The sequence below is a fragment of the Haemaphysalis longicornis genome, unplaced genomic scaffold (assembly GCF_048455015.1).
Source record: "Haemaphysalis longicornis isolate Haplotype H1 unplaced genomic scaffold, Haemaphysalis longicornis Haplotype H1 scaffold_1, whole genome shotgun sequence".
Lineage (NCBI taxonomy): Eukaryota > Metazoa > Arthropoda > Arachnida > Ixodida > Ixodidae > Haemaphysalis > Haemaphysalis longicornis.
This window is the reverse complement of record NW_027526203.1, coordinates 385,010,193-385,030,637: the sequence shown is the minus strand read 5'-3', so window position 1 is coordinate 385,030,637 and position 20,445 is coordinate 385,010,193. Positions and strand designations below refer to the sequence as shown.

The following is a 20,445-nucleotide window of genomic DNA, read 5'->3' as shown; positions in this document are numbered from 1 at the left end:
GAATGAAAAGCTAGGTGTCTACTCAAAGAGAGACAGTTATCGACATGGACAAACGCTTTTCCTTCGTACGAATATAGAGCGCAAAATTCAGACATGGGACGAGTGGGACAAAGACAAGCGCTTGTCTTTGTCCCGGCGCTTGTCTTTGTTCCGTTCGCCCCCTGTCTGAATTTTGCGCTTGATATTCGTACAATGGATTACCAACTGGATCGAACCCTCACGTTGTTAAGCTTTTCCTTTATTACAGTGAAAACACCAAGAAAACGACTGCTTGACTGAAATATGTGATATGTTCAACAACACTGCGCATTACGGATTGTGAAAGTTTCGCTGCGTAATGTTACAGCGCGGACTTTTTTTTGTTTGTCGAATCGTATGTTGGGAGTTATCATCCGCCGAATTCGATTTGTGAGTCGCGTGGACTGGTTATCTAGTAGGCTTTGGGTAAGCTGAACCACGTAATTGCCATAGAGGGAATAAAACGTGTATATCTTTTCCGCGAGGATTTCTAGATACCAAGAAAGATGTGAAGGAATGTGGGGGTCTTAGTTTCAGTCTTAGTTTTCATTTTCCCGCGGATGGATGATAAATATAAGCATACAACCAAGGGTGGTTTTCTAATCGAGAGTATTCGTACTACCCCACGTTTTCAGGCAGGCGCTGAAAATGTCGTTCTCAAGGTCATCATACAGATCTTCGAAGTACAGCGAGGGTAAGTGCATACGTATTCCATACATATGTGTTTACAGCTCCATAAGGCACTTTCCACAGCAGCGAAATTACGCCAAGCAGAATTCAGTCACCTAAACTTTTGCAGGAAACAATATGTACTTTTAGACCCCCTCTTTTTCGTACGCATTCCAAATCATGTTTCAGAGCGTTTATAACTACGATAACTTTCGTTACAATACTATACTATGCTTGTAGCGTGCCGCATGAAAAAAAATTCAACTGTGGGTTTTTTCCTCTTACATCATAATAAAACTTTCAGGATATCATCACCTTAAAAACAATATACGGACTTTTAAGTGCACCGAAGTACGGTGATACCAAATCGAACTGCTTCATTACTGCATTTACTTATACAAGGGCAAAAATTACAAAAAGACAAAGACAGCCTGTTTGGCAAAGGGTCAAACAAAAAAAAAGGTGCCGAATTTTCTACGGGTGATCAATCTAATGGAACGTATCTGTGCGTCCTTTTCAGCGTGAAGCCACTGTGACACTTTCTGCACTTGAGTTCTCCGGTAATGAAACATGTTCATAAAGGCACAAAGCTTATAGTGAAAAGCATAAAACCAATCAAACTTCGGAGAGACCCCTCAAAAGAAAATAAGCAAAACTAAAGGTTTCAGCCTCGTTCATATCATAATTTTACGTCATATCTCTTCCCTCAGATCGTTAATGTCTGTCTCGGTGGTGTTATACCAAACTGTGAGTACGTGCGTCAGCATAAAAAGTCCACATTTTTGCCGGCTTTTACTTTTGTCGACGTCAATTAAGGACTTGCCTTTTTTTTTGCTCCTTTCATTTTTTACTTGTTAATACATTTCGCGCTTTTTTTATCTAACACGCCAGACGCTTCGTTTTGCTGAGGCCGGTGATAGGCTTCCAAGCACTCCGCAGTAACTCGGAGAATAAGTTCGTTCATCTAAACCTGGTGGTGGTGGTTGTGTGACACGAATAGTCTACTTCATCTGTATGAATTACAGTTCTTGTAAAATGCTTGCTGGGTAAAACTTACGATGTAGGCACTGTTATCTAAACGCTTGGTTATACCCTTTTGGTAATGGCCGAGGTTTCCGTTTCTTGTTGCACAGAACCGCACATCAAACTAAGCCAATGTCTGCGCAGGGCTGTCGGACGAGAGATCCAGCCGGACCTCCGCCCGCAGCTCGTCGCTGATGGACTCGGACATCTCCAGCAGCAGCAGCCTGTCGTCGACGCGGCGCATGATGCGCACTACTTCGTACGGTGACGATGGGGGCAGCAGCTTCTCGTCATCCACGGTGCGGCGGAGCTCGCGGCTGTCGGCCCTGGACGACGACGACATCGGGTCGAGCACGAGGATCCAGAGCAGCAGCATGCGCACTTCGAGGTTGAGCTCCCGAAACGACGACGAATTTGGATCCAGCGCGATCTCCCGAAGGCCCTATGCCATATCGAGCGGCGACTCGTTTGAGAGCGGCCGCAAATCCTCGCTCACCTCAAGCCTCCTGGGCGAGTCCGTAGACGGGTCGGCGTCTCGCGTGCTGCGGCGCCTGAGCAAGGACGACGACAAGGAGAGCTTCGCCAGCAAGCGATCCAAGCTGGCCTCCAAGTCGTCCTTCGACGTGGACGAGTCGAGCGCGTCCGTCCGCTACAGCAGCACCAAGATCAGCAGCACCATCGAGTCCAGCGACCTCGGAGGCGCCAGCTACTCGGCCAGCAAGACCAGCTACAGCTACAAGGACTCGGCGGGCTCGGCCACGGAACCTGAGGCTTCGGTAAGTCCTGCTCAGACGTCGCTAGTTTCATTGCCTCCAGGTAAGCGGCCAGGTTTCCTTGATTGATTGATTGTGGGGTTTAACGCGCCGACGCAACGCAGGCGATGAGGCGCGCCGTAGTGGAGGGCTCCGGATTAATTTTGACCACCTGGGGATCTTTAACGTGCGCCGAAATCTCGTACACACGGGCGTTTTTGCTTTTCGCCTCCATCAGAAAAGCGGCCGCCGCGGCCGGGAATCGAACCCGCGACCTCGTGCTCGGCCAGGTTTCCTCCCCCAACGATTGAGTCGTGTTTTCTCATACGGAACGCTGAAGAAAAGAACAACTGTAGATATAATTGAACGCCAAATGACTACTGTGTGTCTTCCGAAAACGAACAACGAAGGCCCTCAGCTGCACTGCTTATAGTTACGGTTAATGATTCAATCTGAAGAACAGCTAGGTTCACTCAAGGCGAGCCGGTTATTCTTAGTAAAACAGTTAAGACACAAAACAAACGCTACAACGAAGCGCGCGCATGTGAGAAGGTTACAGAGCGTTGCCAGAATACATTCGCTGGAAGGGGTCCTTTATGATGCCGAGGCGCTTCTTTGTACTCCGGAAAAGATCCTGGTTTTACGTCTCTCCCTTTCGACCACCAAGTACATACCTACACTGGACAGCTATAACGTGCAGTACGCATGTATAAGGCGTACAGCGGGCGCAGGACAACTCGCACCGCGCTGCCCTGCGCTCGCCATGCCATGGGCACCTTGCGCTGTAGAGTTTTCTGCTTTTAATGTTCTAATTGCGTTCTTAAGCAGCAGATTCAGAAAACGCCATCGTTTCCTGAAATCGGGTTGCCTTAAAAAAAATTTACGTACGATCACGCAGCGTGGTACCACGTGCAGGGTGAGAGCTGTGACGATTTTGCAAATGTCTTTTCTGCGAGCTGCTGTACTAGAGCTGCACGACACGCACTTGAGAATGTCGGTGACGGAGCATCACCATCTCGGGGAAATATTTGTAGGCAGCGCTGTAAAAAGGAGACACAAAATGAGACACAACGAAAGACGAGCGCTGGCTTATCTTTGCTGCACTGCTCGCGTATGTTACACCGCTCTAGCAAGACTATGATGTGAAAGCCTGCTTACTTTCTGCACTCTGAACCACATTTGGGGCAAAAAAGTAACGTCAGGCTTCTAGCGGCAAGCAACTGAAATTGCCTGTTTGTCATGATTTGGGCGTGCTAGGCACAGTTGGTGCGGTGTGGCAATCATGTATGTGCTGCTGATTACGATTCTAAGGAGCTGATGCTAACAGCCGATGCGTTCCGAAGCGTAGGTGATGCTCAGTTTTAACAAATGGATTGCTGACGAATACACTTCATTATCAAAATTTGCTTAAAAGATTATCCAAAGCTGGTTTCGGTTCGAATCAATTTTATACTCAAACCACAGTTAACACATGATGATTTTCAATCCTGCGCACTGTGTTGCTGGGGGAGAATGGATTCCGCCAGTATCCTACCTGCAGCGAAGACAAACGTAATAAGGCGCCCATTTAAACACGTAGTCAGGGCAGAGGCTAAAGCGTTGGGATAACTTCGGAGAGAATGTGAGAACGGAGTGGTAAACTAACGTAACTGAGCCGACAGATTTCCGACGGTTCTGCTAAGATGACTGCTGATCTCAGATTGCTTTCTAGCCAACAGGCGACCTTCAGGCAGCCTGGCAGCAACAGGCTATTAAAGCTAAGGCTTCGCTATTTCCCGTGGTCAGTGTGCAAAGTCGCAGTTTTCCCGCCATCCAAAACCTACAAGAGTGGTGGGATTTCCCTTCCACCCATTGCACTTTCAAATGGTATATATAACAGTCTGCAGTCATGCCATCGTGGCGGTGTGGTATGATTTCAATTTCGGAATGCGTGAGTAACGGCTTCAAATCTCGTCACTGATAACGCGGTAATTTGATTAATAGCGGAGCTTTTTAAGCTGGAGATCCATCCGTGCTTGGCGTCGCTCAGAACTCGGTGCGGCAAAGTAGAGAGGAGGAAAATGTTGGGCCAAGAAGTGTGAGGGAAAGTGGCGAGGAGGCAACGAGCCGACGAGCAGGTGTGGTGAGTGTGCGCCTCAAGAAAAAAAAACTCTTCTTGTGGTCGGAATCGAACGTGGTTCCCTCGCGTTATGAAACCGACGTCTATCCGATTTATTGCGTTGTCATCGCATTCGGGGCGCTCAGTATTTCCTTTTGGCTCGTAGTGTCGGCATTGGCGTTCGACTTTGGCTGAGTTGAAGTGGACAGACGTTCGGGTCGGGAGGCACGCGTCGGTGATTGACTGAGCCTAGTGATGACGTTAGCTCTCACGTGCATGTGTTCTCCTAGTGTAGAGAGACGCCGTGCGCTCGGCGGAATCAGTGTCCTATCTACCGATAAGATGGGCAGACCTACGAAAAGCCAAGTTAAAGCCAGTGGAGACCACCAGCTCCGCCGTTTCCTCAGTATTCGCATCTCAATTGCGAACGTGGCCGAATTTTTTGAACATGGGCGCTGCAAATGCCGTCCTACGCAGAGACGCACACGACATACTTTGAAGACATTTTTCATCTCGTTGCGCTCCCAGGAAGGCGTGTTCTCCACGCAACTGATATTTTCAGGTTCGGGGAGACGAGAGCGGGTGATGAGGCCACTGGCTCTGCTTATCACCAAAACGGAGATTACTGATGGTTGTTTTGCTGTACGGCGCGATGCGTTTAGCTTACGCCGCTTCGACGCCCCTCCCATCACGACTATCACCAGTTTTGTAGTGCCGCTGCAGAAAAACCTAAAGCAAGGGACCAGCCAGAAGATAATGTGGAGGGCGCCCACTTGCTTTTTAAGTTTGTTACGATGTTTTATTTTTTCTCTCCTTGTCACGTGATACCGCCTTTATGTCCCTTGGGACTACCCGCCCCCATCAACCAGGAATATTTCTTGTGAAAGCTGCTGGTTCAGCGGGAAAATTTTCGTTCCTAATGGCGTTTCCACTCTGCATCGTTACGCCGCTGACTACTCAAACAGCCAGGAACCTGGAATATTGTTCGCGGCTGATACAAAATAAAGCGCGTATGCAATTCATCGTTCTCCTTTTGTGATCGAATATCATTCGAATTTTATGCTGTTGGCGATTTTAGAATACGTGACATAGTCCTGTGTACGTGCATCGGATCAGTTAGCATAGTTGGAAAAGCTTCCAGCCTCGCCGTTCCTGTATGAGAAACGGAGAAGTGGCATATACTCTTGTTTCACTGTTCACACTGGTTCCAGCGGAAGAAGCAAAAGCCCTTTCTTGAGCAATCGTGGTGACGGTGAGTTACGACACCGCGGAATGTGAGCCCGCAAACATAAGCTGGGCCCAACCGCGCAGATGTGCTTGGATGTGCAGGGTAAGAGACCCTTCACGGTGGCCCCAAAGCCTTACTCAGCCCTACGAATTCCCTGGGTGACTATCTGGCAGGGGGCTCCGGGACGTGGATGAGCATCAAGGTAACCTCAGTCGACGGGATACCTGCCCTGATTTATACTGTGTTTATGGCATTAAAAAACCCCTCCAAATTATCAAGCCCGGAAAGGGCCCGGTCGGATGTTACTTTCGAGCCCCTGCCAAACATAAACTTCACAAGCTCCGGAAACGTCTCCCGGTTCTTATTCATTCATTCTGTAAACAAAAAAGCACGTGTAACAAGAAAATCTGTTTTCATCATCGCAAAGTCTTTCGAGGGCGTTGTTGCAGGGTAAGAGACCCTTCACGGTGGCCCCAAAGCCTTATTCAGACCTACGGATTTCCTGGGTGACTACCTGGCAGGGTGCTCCGGGAAGTGGATGAGCATCAAGGTAACCTCAGTCGACGGGATACCTGCCCTGATTTATACTGTGTTTATGGCAGTAAAAAAACCCTCCAAATTATCAATCCCCGAAAAGGGCCCGGTGGGATGTTACTTTCGAGCCCCTGCCAAACATAAACTTCACAAGCTCCGGAAGCGTCTCCCGGTTCTTATTCATTCATTCTGTAAACAAAAAAGCACCTGTAACAAGAAAATCTGTTTTCATCATCGCAAAGTCTTTCGAGGGCGTTGTTGGCCAAACCTACATAGCCAATCAGGAGAAACGCTCATCGAAGTCACCAGCAAGAAACACGCAAAATAACCTTCCCAAGCAAACGAAAATCAACGGTGTCGACATCACTGCAACACCACATCGAACACTAAACTCATCACAACGCATCATCGCCGAAACGTATCTCAACAAAACCGAAACAGATCCGCTGGGGGAAATGCGTGACCAAGGAGTTACGCAATTCTTTCTCATCACCACCAGGCGAAATGTGAAGGGAATCTACACGATACACACAATAATAACATTTGACCAAAGCACTCTACCATAATCCGTAACCATACACTTCCGCTGCTGGTCAACGCGCCCATACATTCCTAACCAACTCCCTTGTTTTATGTGCCAACGGTATGGGCACCGTAGTAACACCTTCCAGAGGAAACAAACCTCTGCCAAATGCTGCCAACTTGGCCGTACCAGCTAAAACTGCAATACTACGGTAATTCACGTGACCTAATTGTAACAGGCTTTACCCAGGTTTGAGCAAGGGGAACAAATAATTGCCGAGAAGAATAAAGAATAATAACTGAGAACAGTGCCTTTCGGGAAACAAGAAAAAGGTTCAACTGGTTTCCCTCCCCTTCCGGGAAGTACGCCGAAGCAGCTGGGGGGGGGGGGGGGGGGGGGGAGTTCAGAGAAATTGACTTGGTTTCGCCGACGGCCGGGTTGGCTTCGGCTGCCCAATTCGTTGTCACACCACATGCGGAGCCCGCTCCGATAGCAGCATGGAAGCCGCTCTGCAGCCCTCATGACCTCAGGCAAAAACCACCTGTTCGCGTTACTAGGCCCAAACCGAAGTCCTCACAAAAATCTAAACGCACACAAAGCGCAGATTAACACTGCAATTGCTATATTTTATGCATACTGTCTAAACATTTTCAATGGAATAGTAGGGCCCTGCTGAAAAATCTGGGTGATGTATATAAAATTATAATTAATAGTCTGTCGTTAAGAGACGCTCTGGAACTCAGAACAAAAGACCTTTTTAATTGATATTTGGTATTTAGGAGAGAGGGGAACAGCTACACGCACCCTTTCGGTGGCGTACAGCTGTCCCCAATATGTCTCTCCCAAATCTGCCTCATGCTATTCCCTGATGTTACTCACGACCCTTAAAGCTATAGCTATAAATATCATTATTTTACTCAGTATACATTGTTAATATACATTATGTTCAATATACATCCTCCTCGATAATATTTTATCGATTTCGGAATTAGGGACTTTGGTAGATGAACTTCCTGAAACATTGATAATATCGGGGCACGCACAACAAACTCTTTGGATCGGAACGCTCTGATGCCGAAGTACGCCGGATTTAAAGGTTCCTTGACCTTACCTATTCAATGAAAAGAATCCAGAATACTACACCACCAGTTCACAACACATGTTCACAGATCGGTTTGTCCATCTGATCCCCTGTTCTTTCTACACCTGTTGAGTGGCAGGCTGACACTAACACTTATGGTAGTGGCCATTTTCTAATAATCCTCTAATATCACCGAAAATTCCCCAGTAGTTTTGTCTGCAATTAAAGGTTTAATAAAACTGGTTCAGACCGAGTAAAGTTCAAGCAAACATCACACCTCTTATTCACATTCATAAAATATTTACACATTGATGAAGCGTGTTGAATGATCACTTCGCATATAATCGAAGCTACTGAAAGCTCTATTCTCCATACAGCCCGATACGACAAGTTGCCGAGGCTCTGCTGGAACTAGAACGTGATCGATTTGAAGTGGGCTAAGCAATGGCAAGGCGCGTTTGCCATGATCCTAAAACCAATGGATGGACACCCTTGATAACATAAACAAGTTCTTACAGAGATGCACACAGGATTTGGTACCGGATCAAAAAACTGAAAAGACAAACAAGCCCAATTTATCTCCCGTTAGTATCACTCGAGACTCTCTAGAAGAGCTAGAAAACACTTCAGCGGAACACTTTGAATACGTATCCAGCTCCCCCAACTACGCAAACGCATTCACACATTAGAAAACTTCAGCTGAAGCTGAACGAAAGCCTGTACGTGACAATCAGTGATCCCACGACTTCCCGAGCTCTTAGCTTTTCCTCCAGGAGCTAGCTGATGGCTTCCTCGAACTCATGGAAAGCCTCTGATCTAGGAGTGAAGCAAATTGGTTACGCAATGATACCGCACCCACATGCCGACACACCTGAAGCTATCGTCCACTTACTTAAAGAATACGGCGTACCGGATGGAGGCAATTATCCGGAAGGAGCGGGCATGAAAGGAGGCAATTACCGTCGTTATGCTATAAAAAGAGACAATCCCCACCCCCGTTATTGGCTGATTGCACTATCAATCGCCTGAGGAAGCTGTCTGAGAAAATGCTGAATAGGAGACTCGTATACTTTCTAGAATACGACTACAGTAAGGCACCTTACACGGTTGTCAGGCAGGTTTTTGGTGATGTCGATCAACCACCGAGCAGCCCGAAGCCCTGGAATAGTACGTTAAAGGCGCCTTCTCCCTCAAGCAATACTGTGTATCTCTATTTGTTGACTTCGAAAAGGGGTTTGACGCTACTTAGCGATACGGTATCCGGCGCGAACTCAAATGTTATGGTGTATCCGGAAACATGCTTTATGCTTTTGAAAGTTTTTCGTCTGCGCCAACATTCGGGGTTACCGTTGGCGGAGAACTATCCACCGGTATTGCCCTCCACGCTGAGGCCTTGGGATATGTTACCGGCCACGTGGGACATGTCTTTTAAAGAGACTGGCAAAGGAATACACCAACGAAAATGATTTTACAACACTTTTTTGACTTGTAAGACAGCTATCCGCACTCACATTTTTACACAGGCATCGAAGTCACAGAGGCATCGAAGCGATCTACCTCCGACTTCTATTTGCACACTCCGTGATAATGCGTGTAAGATCGTCGCTCGATTCCTGTGTCGTACACTCTGCTTGCTCGGTTATAGAGCTGAATACCGTTTCTGCAGCGCGATCCTGTTACGGTTCCTCCTCAAATCTAGCCAAATTCGAGATCTTACCATCCTGTGGTCACTACACCTCATCCTTCCGAGCACTTCCACATCCTTCACGATGCCAGGTCATCGCATAGTATGCAGTCTATTTCATTTTTATGCTCCCCATATGGGCTCCTACACGTCCACTTCAGGCCATCCCGTATGCGGAAGAAGGTATTCATGATGTGCAGATTATTCTGTCCTGTGAACTGCACATTATAAAACCAGAAATAGCTAAATATCCTACACACAAACAAAAAAGAACCGCTGAAATATTAATATGCAGACTAAGGATGAGCTACGCACCTGCTACATGTTCTTACCGAATAAATGGTACCCCAATCAGCAACAAATGCGGAGGACGGATATCAGTCCTTCACCTCTTAGTTACAAGCTGTACCCCGTCATTAGAGGCTGTACCTTCACGGTATACGGCTTGTAATGACACGGGGCGGCAAAACTTTTCTAACCTATATACTTGGGCAATTCTACTACCTTTCTGCCAATGCTTAGTGGATGAACCTTTATTTTCCACAAACCGCCTTTTGTTGTACCTTCAAGATATGGGTTTTTTGTGCATCACCTCTAACCGTATGTAACCTCAGACTGCCTCGGAGCAAGGGAGGTTCTGGGGCTTCCCGCGTATGCGGCGGGACCCTTGATGCCCTTGCTGGTGCACGGTACATGCTTAGAGGCTCCTGGCGATCTTCACGAAATTAACATCGTCAGGTCTCGTTACTAATGATGACCATCTGCACGTTTTAAATTAAGTACACTCTAAACCCATATAATGACAATTTTTCTCCCACCACATCCATCTGATTTTTATTTTACTTACAAACAGCTCAGAAAGACAATAAGAAATAGACTTGGCGCTCCTTGGCCTCAACGTCATTGCGCCATTAAAACTCAGATACTAACGAAAGCCGTTTATAACGTGGTTCAGCGCTTTTAGTTGAACAAAAGAAAAAAGAAACAGCTTTGCTTCGAGCAAGAATATGATGAAACTGACACCCATTTGAACATCCTCAGTGTACGTGTCACTTCGAAATGTCACTGTGTAACAATGCTTGACAGCTATTTTCCGGTTCCGGGAAAGCAAGGCGGGCGTTGAAGCATGTTCAGAACCACCAACAAAATATTGGTGTCCGGGATCACGTAGGTGGTCCAGATCTTGCCACAGCAGCTTTTTTTTTTTTTTCCTTAGACAACGAAAGTAGCACAAGTGGGCTTGAGTTCTCGGAGAACAATTTATTTTCACAGCGAGCATATTTTCGGCTACGGTTCCGTGCAGTCTCGTCTTCAGCATGCAAAAACTCTGGTCCTAAATCTGATGCAAAATAGTTTAATTCCATCCAAAAGTTTAAATGTCTTATAACTTGGAGAAAACTTTTAGAGGCGAAGCACCTTACGGGCTCGGGCTGTCGGCGTCTCCTGTCGTTGTCGTCTCCTGTCGTCATGGTAAATGAAGTTGTGAAACAATGGTAAAAAACAAGGGTATCACGGATAAAACCAGTTCAAAATAAACTAATATATTGAAGCTAATTTAAAATACAAGAATAATTCGGATTCAATTGCATTAGTAACAGAAATTTGTTAAATTTTGTCTTGAAAAAGGTTTCTAACGCCAGGTTTTCTCCCGTAAAGCGTACTTCTTAGTGTGCTGCGGCGTGTGACCCGAGGAAAACCTACGGCCAGTCTGTCCCACATTTAATTTCTTAAATCCGCTTCAACGCAAGAGAGGGCGCCACCGCCCCAATCAGCGCGCGCCTTGTGGCAAGAGAGAGGCAACGGCGCCACTCCAGAAACGCTCTTTTCTGCGATGGACACTTGCCCATTAGCAGCGATTTTACTGTGGGAAACAGCGGCGCACACTAAATGCTACGCCCCTCCCCAGGTTTCACGTTAATGGAGATGGCCCGGGATTTTTTGTCTTGATTAGTTATCAATAGGCACTTTTTTTTTAAGATCGTAGACTCTGCGGTAGATAATAAAGGTTTCTAAAAGATTTGCCGCTGACGCCTTATCTATGTTTCCTTTGTCGGCGATTGCTTGCCGTTCTACATTTTGAATTTCACTTCTCTTAGCCGTCGTAATGGGAAGGTCACGAATAGCCCGTTCTCCAGCTTCTCAGGATATCCACCTTTAGAGAGTGGAATGGCTCGTAAAAGTTTTTGCGAAGCAATGAACTGTGCTTGTCCGCGGTTCCGGCGGCCTTGATTTCCTTCATTAGATCTGTTGGCCTTTATTTCCTGATTTCATTGCAGTCGAAGTCTATTATAGCAAATCCGAAAAAAGTTCGGAAAAGAATTGAGATATCTTGATGATTAAATATACTTTATTTCGTAATTATTATAATTATTCTTTATTTGGATTGGATTGGTTGGTCAGGGATGGGGAAGGCGGTAAAGGAGGTGTATACATCCTCTTGCGTATCCCCGTGGTACTTGTGAAACTCCACAGGGACATGACAGTCTCTTTTGAGTGTGCCAAACTTCGTGGAGGCGATGCCCACTCCTGGAGGGTCTTGATGTTCGACAGGGTTATGAGCTTTCCTTTAAACCCCCAGGCTCCCCCCGTAATTTGCGAATATGTCATATTTTGCATTGTGGGGTGTCGCAGCGCAGGTTGCCCTTTTGAGTCAGATGCTGTCAGTCTGGCATAGTTGATCGTTGCATGTGCTGTCCTGTGCGAAGTGATCTGTCACTCCGGTGCATTGTGGTAAGGAAGACTCAGCGATTTTTAGGGTGTTTACTGTAAGCGGGTTTGTTTCGTCGCTATATACCAGATATGAGCATCGGCGTTCTCATTACAAACTATGTCGCAATTTTTCATTTAACGAGGTAATTAAAAATGCGCAAAACCCTGAAGCCTAAAGAAAGCTTGTAGCAGCGAAGCAATTACTGAGCATCGCAAATTCGAAAAAAAGCGGATCAACAAGCTATAGGGATATATATATATATATATATATATATATATATATATATATATATATATATATATATATATATATAGAAAGAAATGCCGGCATATGTATTTCCTAATGAGCCCCTCATTTCCAAATTATATATATATATATACATATATATATATATATATATATATATATATATATATATATATATATATATATATATATATATATATATATATATATATATATATATATATATATATATACAGAAAGAAATGCCGGCAGTCTACAACGCCAAAGAGGGCATAGGGGAATGGTTGGACTATTTTTTTTTACCGTTAGTGACGTTGCATTATTATTATTTTTTTAAATTATTATTACGTTATTACGTGAGAAAGAAAGAAAAACACGCGCCCAGAGTGGGGACCGAACCCACGCCTTTCGATTAGATCTCGAATGCCTTACCAATTCGGCTATCTGGGCGACTGTGTTCTCCTTCACTTTCTGGGGTATTTATATTTACTACAACTGTATACATCTGACGCTTGAGGGTGGTAGCCAGCGCCACTCAGACTCTCAGACTACACGGGGAGAAGGGGACCGTCTTTTCAACCCCCGGGGCGTGACGTATATATATATATATATATATATATATATATATATATATATATATATATATATATATATATATATATATATGGAAATCGCTTAAACGGAATTGCCGCTTAAACGGAACAGTTGCCTGGAATTTGGTTGGTTTTGTATTCAGATAACGTAAAAAAACTCTCGGTAATCGCAACTAAAATTTCCGCATCACCGTGTAAACGGAACCAGAAATGGAACTTCTTGTGAAAGCCACTGGCAGGAGAATCAGCTTTTTACGGTTCCGGCTGTTTCGTTCTTGTTTTTTTTTTTCTACCTCCATGCTTTTTTAGCCATGTTGGCCTCGTAAGCCTCGTCTCGTAAGTGGTTAGCCGTGTTAGCGCAACGAATGCAACATCGCAGTTCTTGTTCCAGTCGTTCGGTGTCGATTCTAGACGCCGAGGCTACAGGGCTAGCCTCCTGTCGCCTCCTTCGTGCCATCGTTGTGCTATTCGTCGTTCATTACCACGTTGCCGTCTTCTAAATTCGGTGGCTCGTAAGCGCTCGCAAAGTTGAGGCCGCTAGCCTCCGTGAAGATGCAGTTGCAAGGACTCAAACAAAAATAATTGACGCATTTTGTAGTGCACAGCGACTCATTGTTGCCAAATCAACTTTGTGAATGCTGTGCCTACGCTTGTTGTAGTTTTCTTGCTTTCTGAAAACTATCAGCTGCAGTCACTTTCTAGCGGTTAGAGTTCCATGAAATGCTCTTAGAAGTGTGTACGCACATAAATTTGCGCTTTAGAACATCTATCTCAGTAAACGGAACTCCTGTTAAACGGAACTAATTTTTCTGGTCCCTTGAAGTTCCGTTGATCGAGAGTGTACTGTATATATATATATATATATATATATATATATATATATATATATATATATATATATATATATATATATATATATATATATATATATATATATATATACACGAATGAATAGTCACAGACACAGTGAAAAGCATAAGGTTTATTCTAACGGCTCGGCCGGAGGGTGGCCTTTGTCAAAGATACAGGTAATGCAGATCAACAGAGAAAAAAATGTATCCACGAAGTAGGACAGAAGCATAAGGTGGGGGAGGTTGTAGTGGAGTCGGGAAACAGACGTTAAAGAGGCAGTACACAAGAAAGGCTTGGCTTGAGGATAACGGGAAAGTGTTGCGTGTTAGTGGGGACACCGCGTGAAGGCGGGAGCGTGCAAGTCTGATTCCACGCTCCCGCTTCAAATAAATATCGTTCACTTATTCCCGTTTTCTAGAATTATATCTGAACAAGCTGTATGGTACCCCCGGCCTGCGTTGACGGCAACGAGTTTATGCTGGTCATGACGCCGCAGGCGGGCCGATACGAACGCGTCACGGCCATCACTGATGGGCGTGACACCGAACATACAAAGAGCAAACTCAAGTATTGCAGAAACCAGCTTAAAGATGAGTGCCGTCACGATCATATACAGACTGCATTCATAAATTCCTTCCAAGCCATTCATATACACAATTAGCTGACGTCTTCCCCATAGGGTCGTAGAGTAATGAAAAGAACCACCTGTCTGAGGTGTAGGGTGGTGAGGATGATGAATTGAAAGATGGGTTTGACTCCGCTAAAGGCATATAGTGCCTGATATTTAGTCCCAGTAGGTTTCACACCTCACCGGATACCGTGAGCAAGCCAACGAACAGGGCAATGAAAAATTGCCCAGGCCTCCTGAACTTCGTCTTCCCCACCAAGTAAGTAGCGTCGAGCTACGTGAACAATGCCACGCCGCGTGGACGCGGAAAATCCAGGTATGTCATTCCCCGCCCTCTGTAAGACTTCGGCTCCGATCTTTTTGGTACCGGACGTTTCGGTACAGGGCGTTTCGGTACGGTCTTTTCGGTGCACGGACCTTTCGGGACACGGGCGTTTCGGGACACGGGCGTTTCGGGACACGGGTGTTTCGGGACACGGGTGTTTCGGTACAAAGACGAATAGCTCTTCAGGCTGCGGGCGTTGTCGACGGGGTGGTTGCAACCACACAATTCGTACCTATTTATTACAGATGTTCTTGTTTGCAATTCTGCGTTATTTTAGGCAAGGAAATGGTTATACGGGCTTGCCAGAAAAAAAGTCTGTTTATGTATTAAATACTAGCTGGAATATTTATACCATTTAGACAACGTAATTGTTCATTATTTTGTTTTTAGCGACTTATTATCACCAGTATTTTATATAACAAATCAGAGACATTATCATTGTGTTTTTCACTCGTTTTTGACGACTTATTATCACCTGTTTTTTTTTTTTTCGAAAATCAGTGAGATCAACTATTTTGTTACCACTTTGTGCAGTTCCTACAACAACGGCTGCGTAAATGAGTGCCACTACACGGGGAAAGGAACCTGCGACGCGTGAGTGCGAGAGGGACTGCAGGGCAAAGATACTTCGTTCACGGGTTCCCCGAAAGCCGAACATTTTTTGGGGCGTGCGTTATTGCCAGTTTAGGTCCGCCGTGGCGACCTCTAGGAGGACCAGTACTGGAAAAAGGTTCATATCTAAGTTTTGTCTATTTTCGGCAAAAAGCAAAAGTTTCTAAGCTGCAAGGTGCAAAATTATCGATGTCTAAAATCTTGATTAGTGCCCCTTCGCTGATCGGAACTGCAGATATCGAAGCATTTCAGGTGGCGAGCACAGTAATGTGGCTGAGCTAACGCAGTAAACCGTTCATCGGGTAAAGTTCATTGAAATGTGGGTAAATCTTTGAGCGCGATGCACCAGTACAGGTCTATGTTGAGTGACGCTCAGCAGTAACGGCCCACTCACATTTTAGATAATTTACATAACCTAAATAATACCGTCACTGTAAATAAACTAACCGCGCTGGCTCAAGTGGGAGTAGCTTCCGAAGCGTCAATAAACCTTTATACCCGTACGAGTATTGCGCGTCAGCCAGGTTAATCAAAGCCACAGCTGCGTTGCACGGCTGCGTTGCTCTGCGGGGCCTGCTAAATGCACACAGGCTTTGATTGAAAAGTTCGCCACTGGTTTGCGTGGCACTCGGAATTAAAAAAAAAATGACGAGCAAAGGAAGCACGGGAGGACGTACACGTGCGTCAAATATGGGGTGTTTGTATACAGTATTTAACTTGCTTGAATCGATATATTTATCAGTCCGAGTATTTGGGTATGAGTAGATGAGTATATAGATCGTCAGGAAAAGTGGCAGCGATTATTATCTGAGCTTGAACCGATACGTCCTGCACCGAAAAGACCGGCGCATCCCCTGGGGACGAAGCGAGAAAAAAACGAACCCGGGCCCGAGACGCCGCGCTAGCTCCAGGGGGGGGGGGGGGAGGGGGGAGGGGGGGGGGTTACGCAGGGCGAACTGACAGATCCGCAGCTGCCTTTACGGCCCCAATACGTTTGAAGTACCCGCGAATGTATGAAGCGAGCAAATCAACACAGCACAACACGTTAATCAACAACACGTCTATAAAATGCTACCTATAATCGCATCGTTAATTCAACCTCTGCATTAACTTTGGCTGGGCGGCTGAATCGAGGGACGGACAGACAGACAGACATACAGAGAGACCGAAATTTCCGCGTTTCGTGAGCCCGATACAGACTATCGTTGTTGAAAAATACTGATGGCGGGGATATTCAGGTGTCATTTATCTCTGATAGGAATACAACCCCACCAAATTATGGCAAGTATAATTTCCGGCAGAACGTTGAAAATCACAAGCGAACAGTCCTGGCAAAAATATATTGATTTAGGTTGCATAAAACATTGCAGATAGCTTTGAATATTATACCAGAGCCTTTTCAACTTCCAAATTACAAACACAGTAAACCCAGCATAGTAGCTGCTAGCGACGATAACGCCGGGACGGAAGCGTGCGACAAGGTTTAACAGGTGCCTTCCGGAATGAGTCGATAATTACTCGGTATGTGCATTGCGTTATCACGAGAAAGCAACACCCACAAATACGAAATGCCAAAATATTGCAAGATTTTCATCATCATTACGTTAGAAAGAAACAGCTTCCCTTAGCCCCTGCGGTGGCGCTTAATTACGCAGCTGTTAGTGTAGTTTCTGGAAACTGGAAAAAATAGTTACTGCCGCAATTTTTTTTATAAAAAAAACGACAGAAAATACATGATGATACTGTCCTTAAAGAGACGAAGTAATGAATGAGCTATACTTTTTTTCTGGCTACTGTTACGCAAATAGATAGGCATTTTTTGGCAAGGCCGCATACATTTTTGCAGAAATACGAGCAACAACAGTTGTAATAAACACGTTCGATTTGCGTGCTTGCAACTCCCATTAACAACGCGCGCTAATTTTGCTGCCTCAAACGGTCGCTCGAATTCGTTTTCGTACCGAAACGACCTGTACCGAAATGTCCTGTACCGAGATGTCCTGTACCGAAATGTCCTGCACCGAAACGCCCGTGTCCCGAAACACCCATGTCCCGAAACGCCCGTGTCCCGAAACGTCCGTGTACCGAAAAGACCGTACCGAAACGCCCTGTACCGAACCGCCCTGTACCGAAAAGACCTAGACCCGTAAGACTTATATAAACGGCGGCTGCTTACTGTCTCTGGGCCTCTCGTACAAGACGACTTGAATCAAGCTCTATAGGGACTGTGCAAAAGGACGGCTGTGCCGTCTTGTGGGTACTTTCTAAACTACGCTGCGGGTAGGCAAGCAGAACACGCTGGTGTAGTTACGCTGAGACGGTGACTTGGTGGTGTACGCAAAAAGTGTTACGCTGTGAACTGTGAGAACACTTACTTTAACTGTCCTCTAGAAACGAAGTTCTTTCGATTGTTAGCATGGTCATCCCTTCATGAACAGTGAACAGGACGGGCACGCGGTGTGCGTTGCTTGAACGAAGTACTTGTTTACATTTCGTTCTGTGTCCGTGTGCGTAAGACGGCTGTAATTTTTTTACATAGTGCCGATGGAAACGCATGGTAGCCGGCGAAGAGGATAAGAATATGCAGTGCTCATTTCGTTGGTGGTACACAATCGACGGATCCAAGATTTTCGCCGTACGTGCCTACGACTTTCCCACAGATCTAATGCGACACGTCCGGGATAGGTAGGGTACGCTTCCGGTTATAAAGAGCCAGTCTGTTTCCTGTATTTATTGTTTATCAGGTAATCCTTTCCGTGTCTTGAAAACTTGTTAGCCATTCGGAGAAGAAGAAATAAAGGAGCATTTTGTTAACGACGTAGAACATTTATGTCGCCTCCTTTTCTTGTGCACTACGGAGTTTTTTTTTTTTTTTTTTGAGCCACCGCCGCTTTCTCTCATTTGCTGCAGCTAACGATTTTATGATCAGCGCCTACGTATTGATGTGGGCGTACGTTTTCGAGCTATGCCAACTGCTACCTCACCTGTTTTCTTTCTTTTTGTGCTCTAATTATAACTTGTACAGCACAGCGGAGACTCTTTGAATTACTCGCTGCGGCTACCGAACTGAATAAAATACGAACTAGTTGTTTTTTTTATAAACAGTATCGAGCGGTTGCTCTAATGAAGTCAACGCTGAAAGTGATTCATGTAAAAGCATAAAAGAGCGTTCGACCACACCACTTGGTACCTGTCCTGGCGTGCGTTGACTCTTTTGTTTTGCCTATTGGCAATCCGCTAAGCAAAAGAGCAAACACAGCTCTAGTGCACACACCTGAAAAAACACACGCACGGCGGTAAATAACCTCTCATGTCATATTAGTAGTTTGCACGCGGCGGACACAGTACCACGAAACGTACAGTACCCACCTCTTTCAAGGTTACTTCCACGAGTAGTAACCACAGCAAACACCTTGCTCCCTGAGGATCTCGTTGACCTCAACTGTCAATTTGTTAAGCCAGTTTCATCAAACACAAGCAGGTTCTTTTAAGTGCGGGGCATTTTAGGGGCCCGGAATGTCGTCCGTCCAAAGTCGTTGGGCGTCACGCAAATCAAATGACGCATACCCGCTGAGGGGTATTGGCCAAGAAGAATTTGTTTTAGTCCTGAAAACCAACTAGGTGAGACAAAATGGGAGGCAGAAGAAATGGTTTAGTCAGTAAGCTCAAGAGAAAGAAATAGAAAGAGGAGTAGGAAAAAAAATGAAAATCAACCCTGATCCGAATAGTTCTAGCAATGCAGGCGAGCTGTGTCTGAAGCGAATGAGTGGACCGCGTGACATACATCCCTATGGCAATGGCCCAGCTACTTTGTGCCGCTGAAAGACAAAAGCACTGGAAAAGACGATGGCAGTCCTAGGCGTCACAGTCGAGTCGCCAGGAGCCTTCTCCTATGATTGCTGTTGTTTTCAGCCTGGTGGCGCATACCCATGTGGGAGACTGGACAAAAATCGGGCAATTTGAGTGGTTATTGCGCCCGAGTTGATTAAAACAGATAAACAAAAGCAAAACACAGAAAAAAACCGTCACACAGAGAAAGAAAAGCAACACACACAAAAAGAAAAACAAAACACAGGAAAAGAAAAGAAAACTACAGAAAAACAAAAGCAAAACTCAAATAAACCGAATATAAACACAAATAAACCGAATATAAACACAACAACACAAGGGAACCACTGAACACTGGCGAATCAATGCTCCGCACTTCAGGCAGCTTTCCCGTTGAATGGAACTGCTGCCATTTTTTTTTTTCTGAAGTAAGCATGTATTGGTTCACACGTGCGGGGGAACCATATAGGAACGAACCAACGTGTGTTAACGCTTCCTTCTTGCCCAGTTTTTAATTCGAGACGAGCTCTTGCTTCAAGCAGTTGCATAAGTAGACAGCGCCCAAGTTAAATAAACGGTTCAAAACCTGAATTGCGGCGGCACAATACTCGTTGTTTGCGAGGTTTAAGTTTGCTCAACGGCTTTGACAGTGGAATTATGTGCGCCGCCGCATTGCTCAGGCGCGTAGAAAACATGTTTGCTCTTGAGAAGTTTCATGCCCATGCGCTCATTTGACCCAATAAATGAATCCGCAGCCGTCAATATGCCGAAATTCAGTTCGCTGGATTATATTGGATTATATATAGTAGGCGGCTGCGGCGCGCCTAGCCTTCCACAAAGCGATGTCGTGGCCGATGGGGGCGCTGCCACAGCGTAGCAGCACTCCCTCTTTAGGTGTCGCACGCTCCCTATACAGAAGGTTAAAAGACATACAAAAACTTACAAGGCTCGCAGCGGGCTGAGCTGGCTTACAAATGCGGCCACTTCGAACGATTCACGTCTTAATTGTACCCTTACGATTGCAAGGGTCAGCTAGAACGG

General features: G+C 45.6%; 1 protein-coding gene across 1 annotated transcript in view; it reads left to right on the top strand.

The window, feature by feature from the left end:
* Positions 1–20,445, top strand: part of Obsc (Obscurin) — a gene marked incomplete in the record, with an annotated part of 215,126 nt that overhangs the window by 22,537 nt on the left and 172,144 nt on the right. The window contains 2 exon segments of the mRNA XM_077686554.1: positions 654–712; positions 1,855–2,486. Of these exon segments, the coding sequence (XP_077542680.1) occupies positions 667–712; positions 1,855–2,486 (678 nt within the window).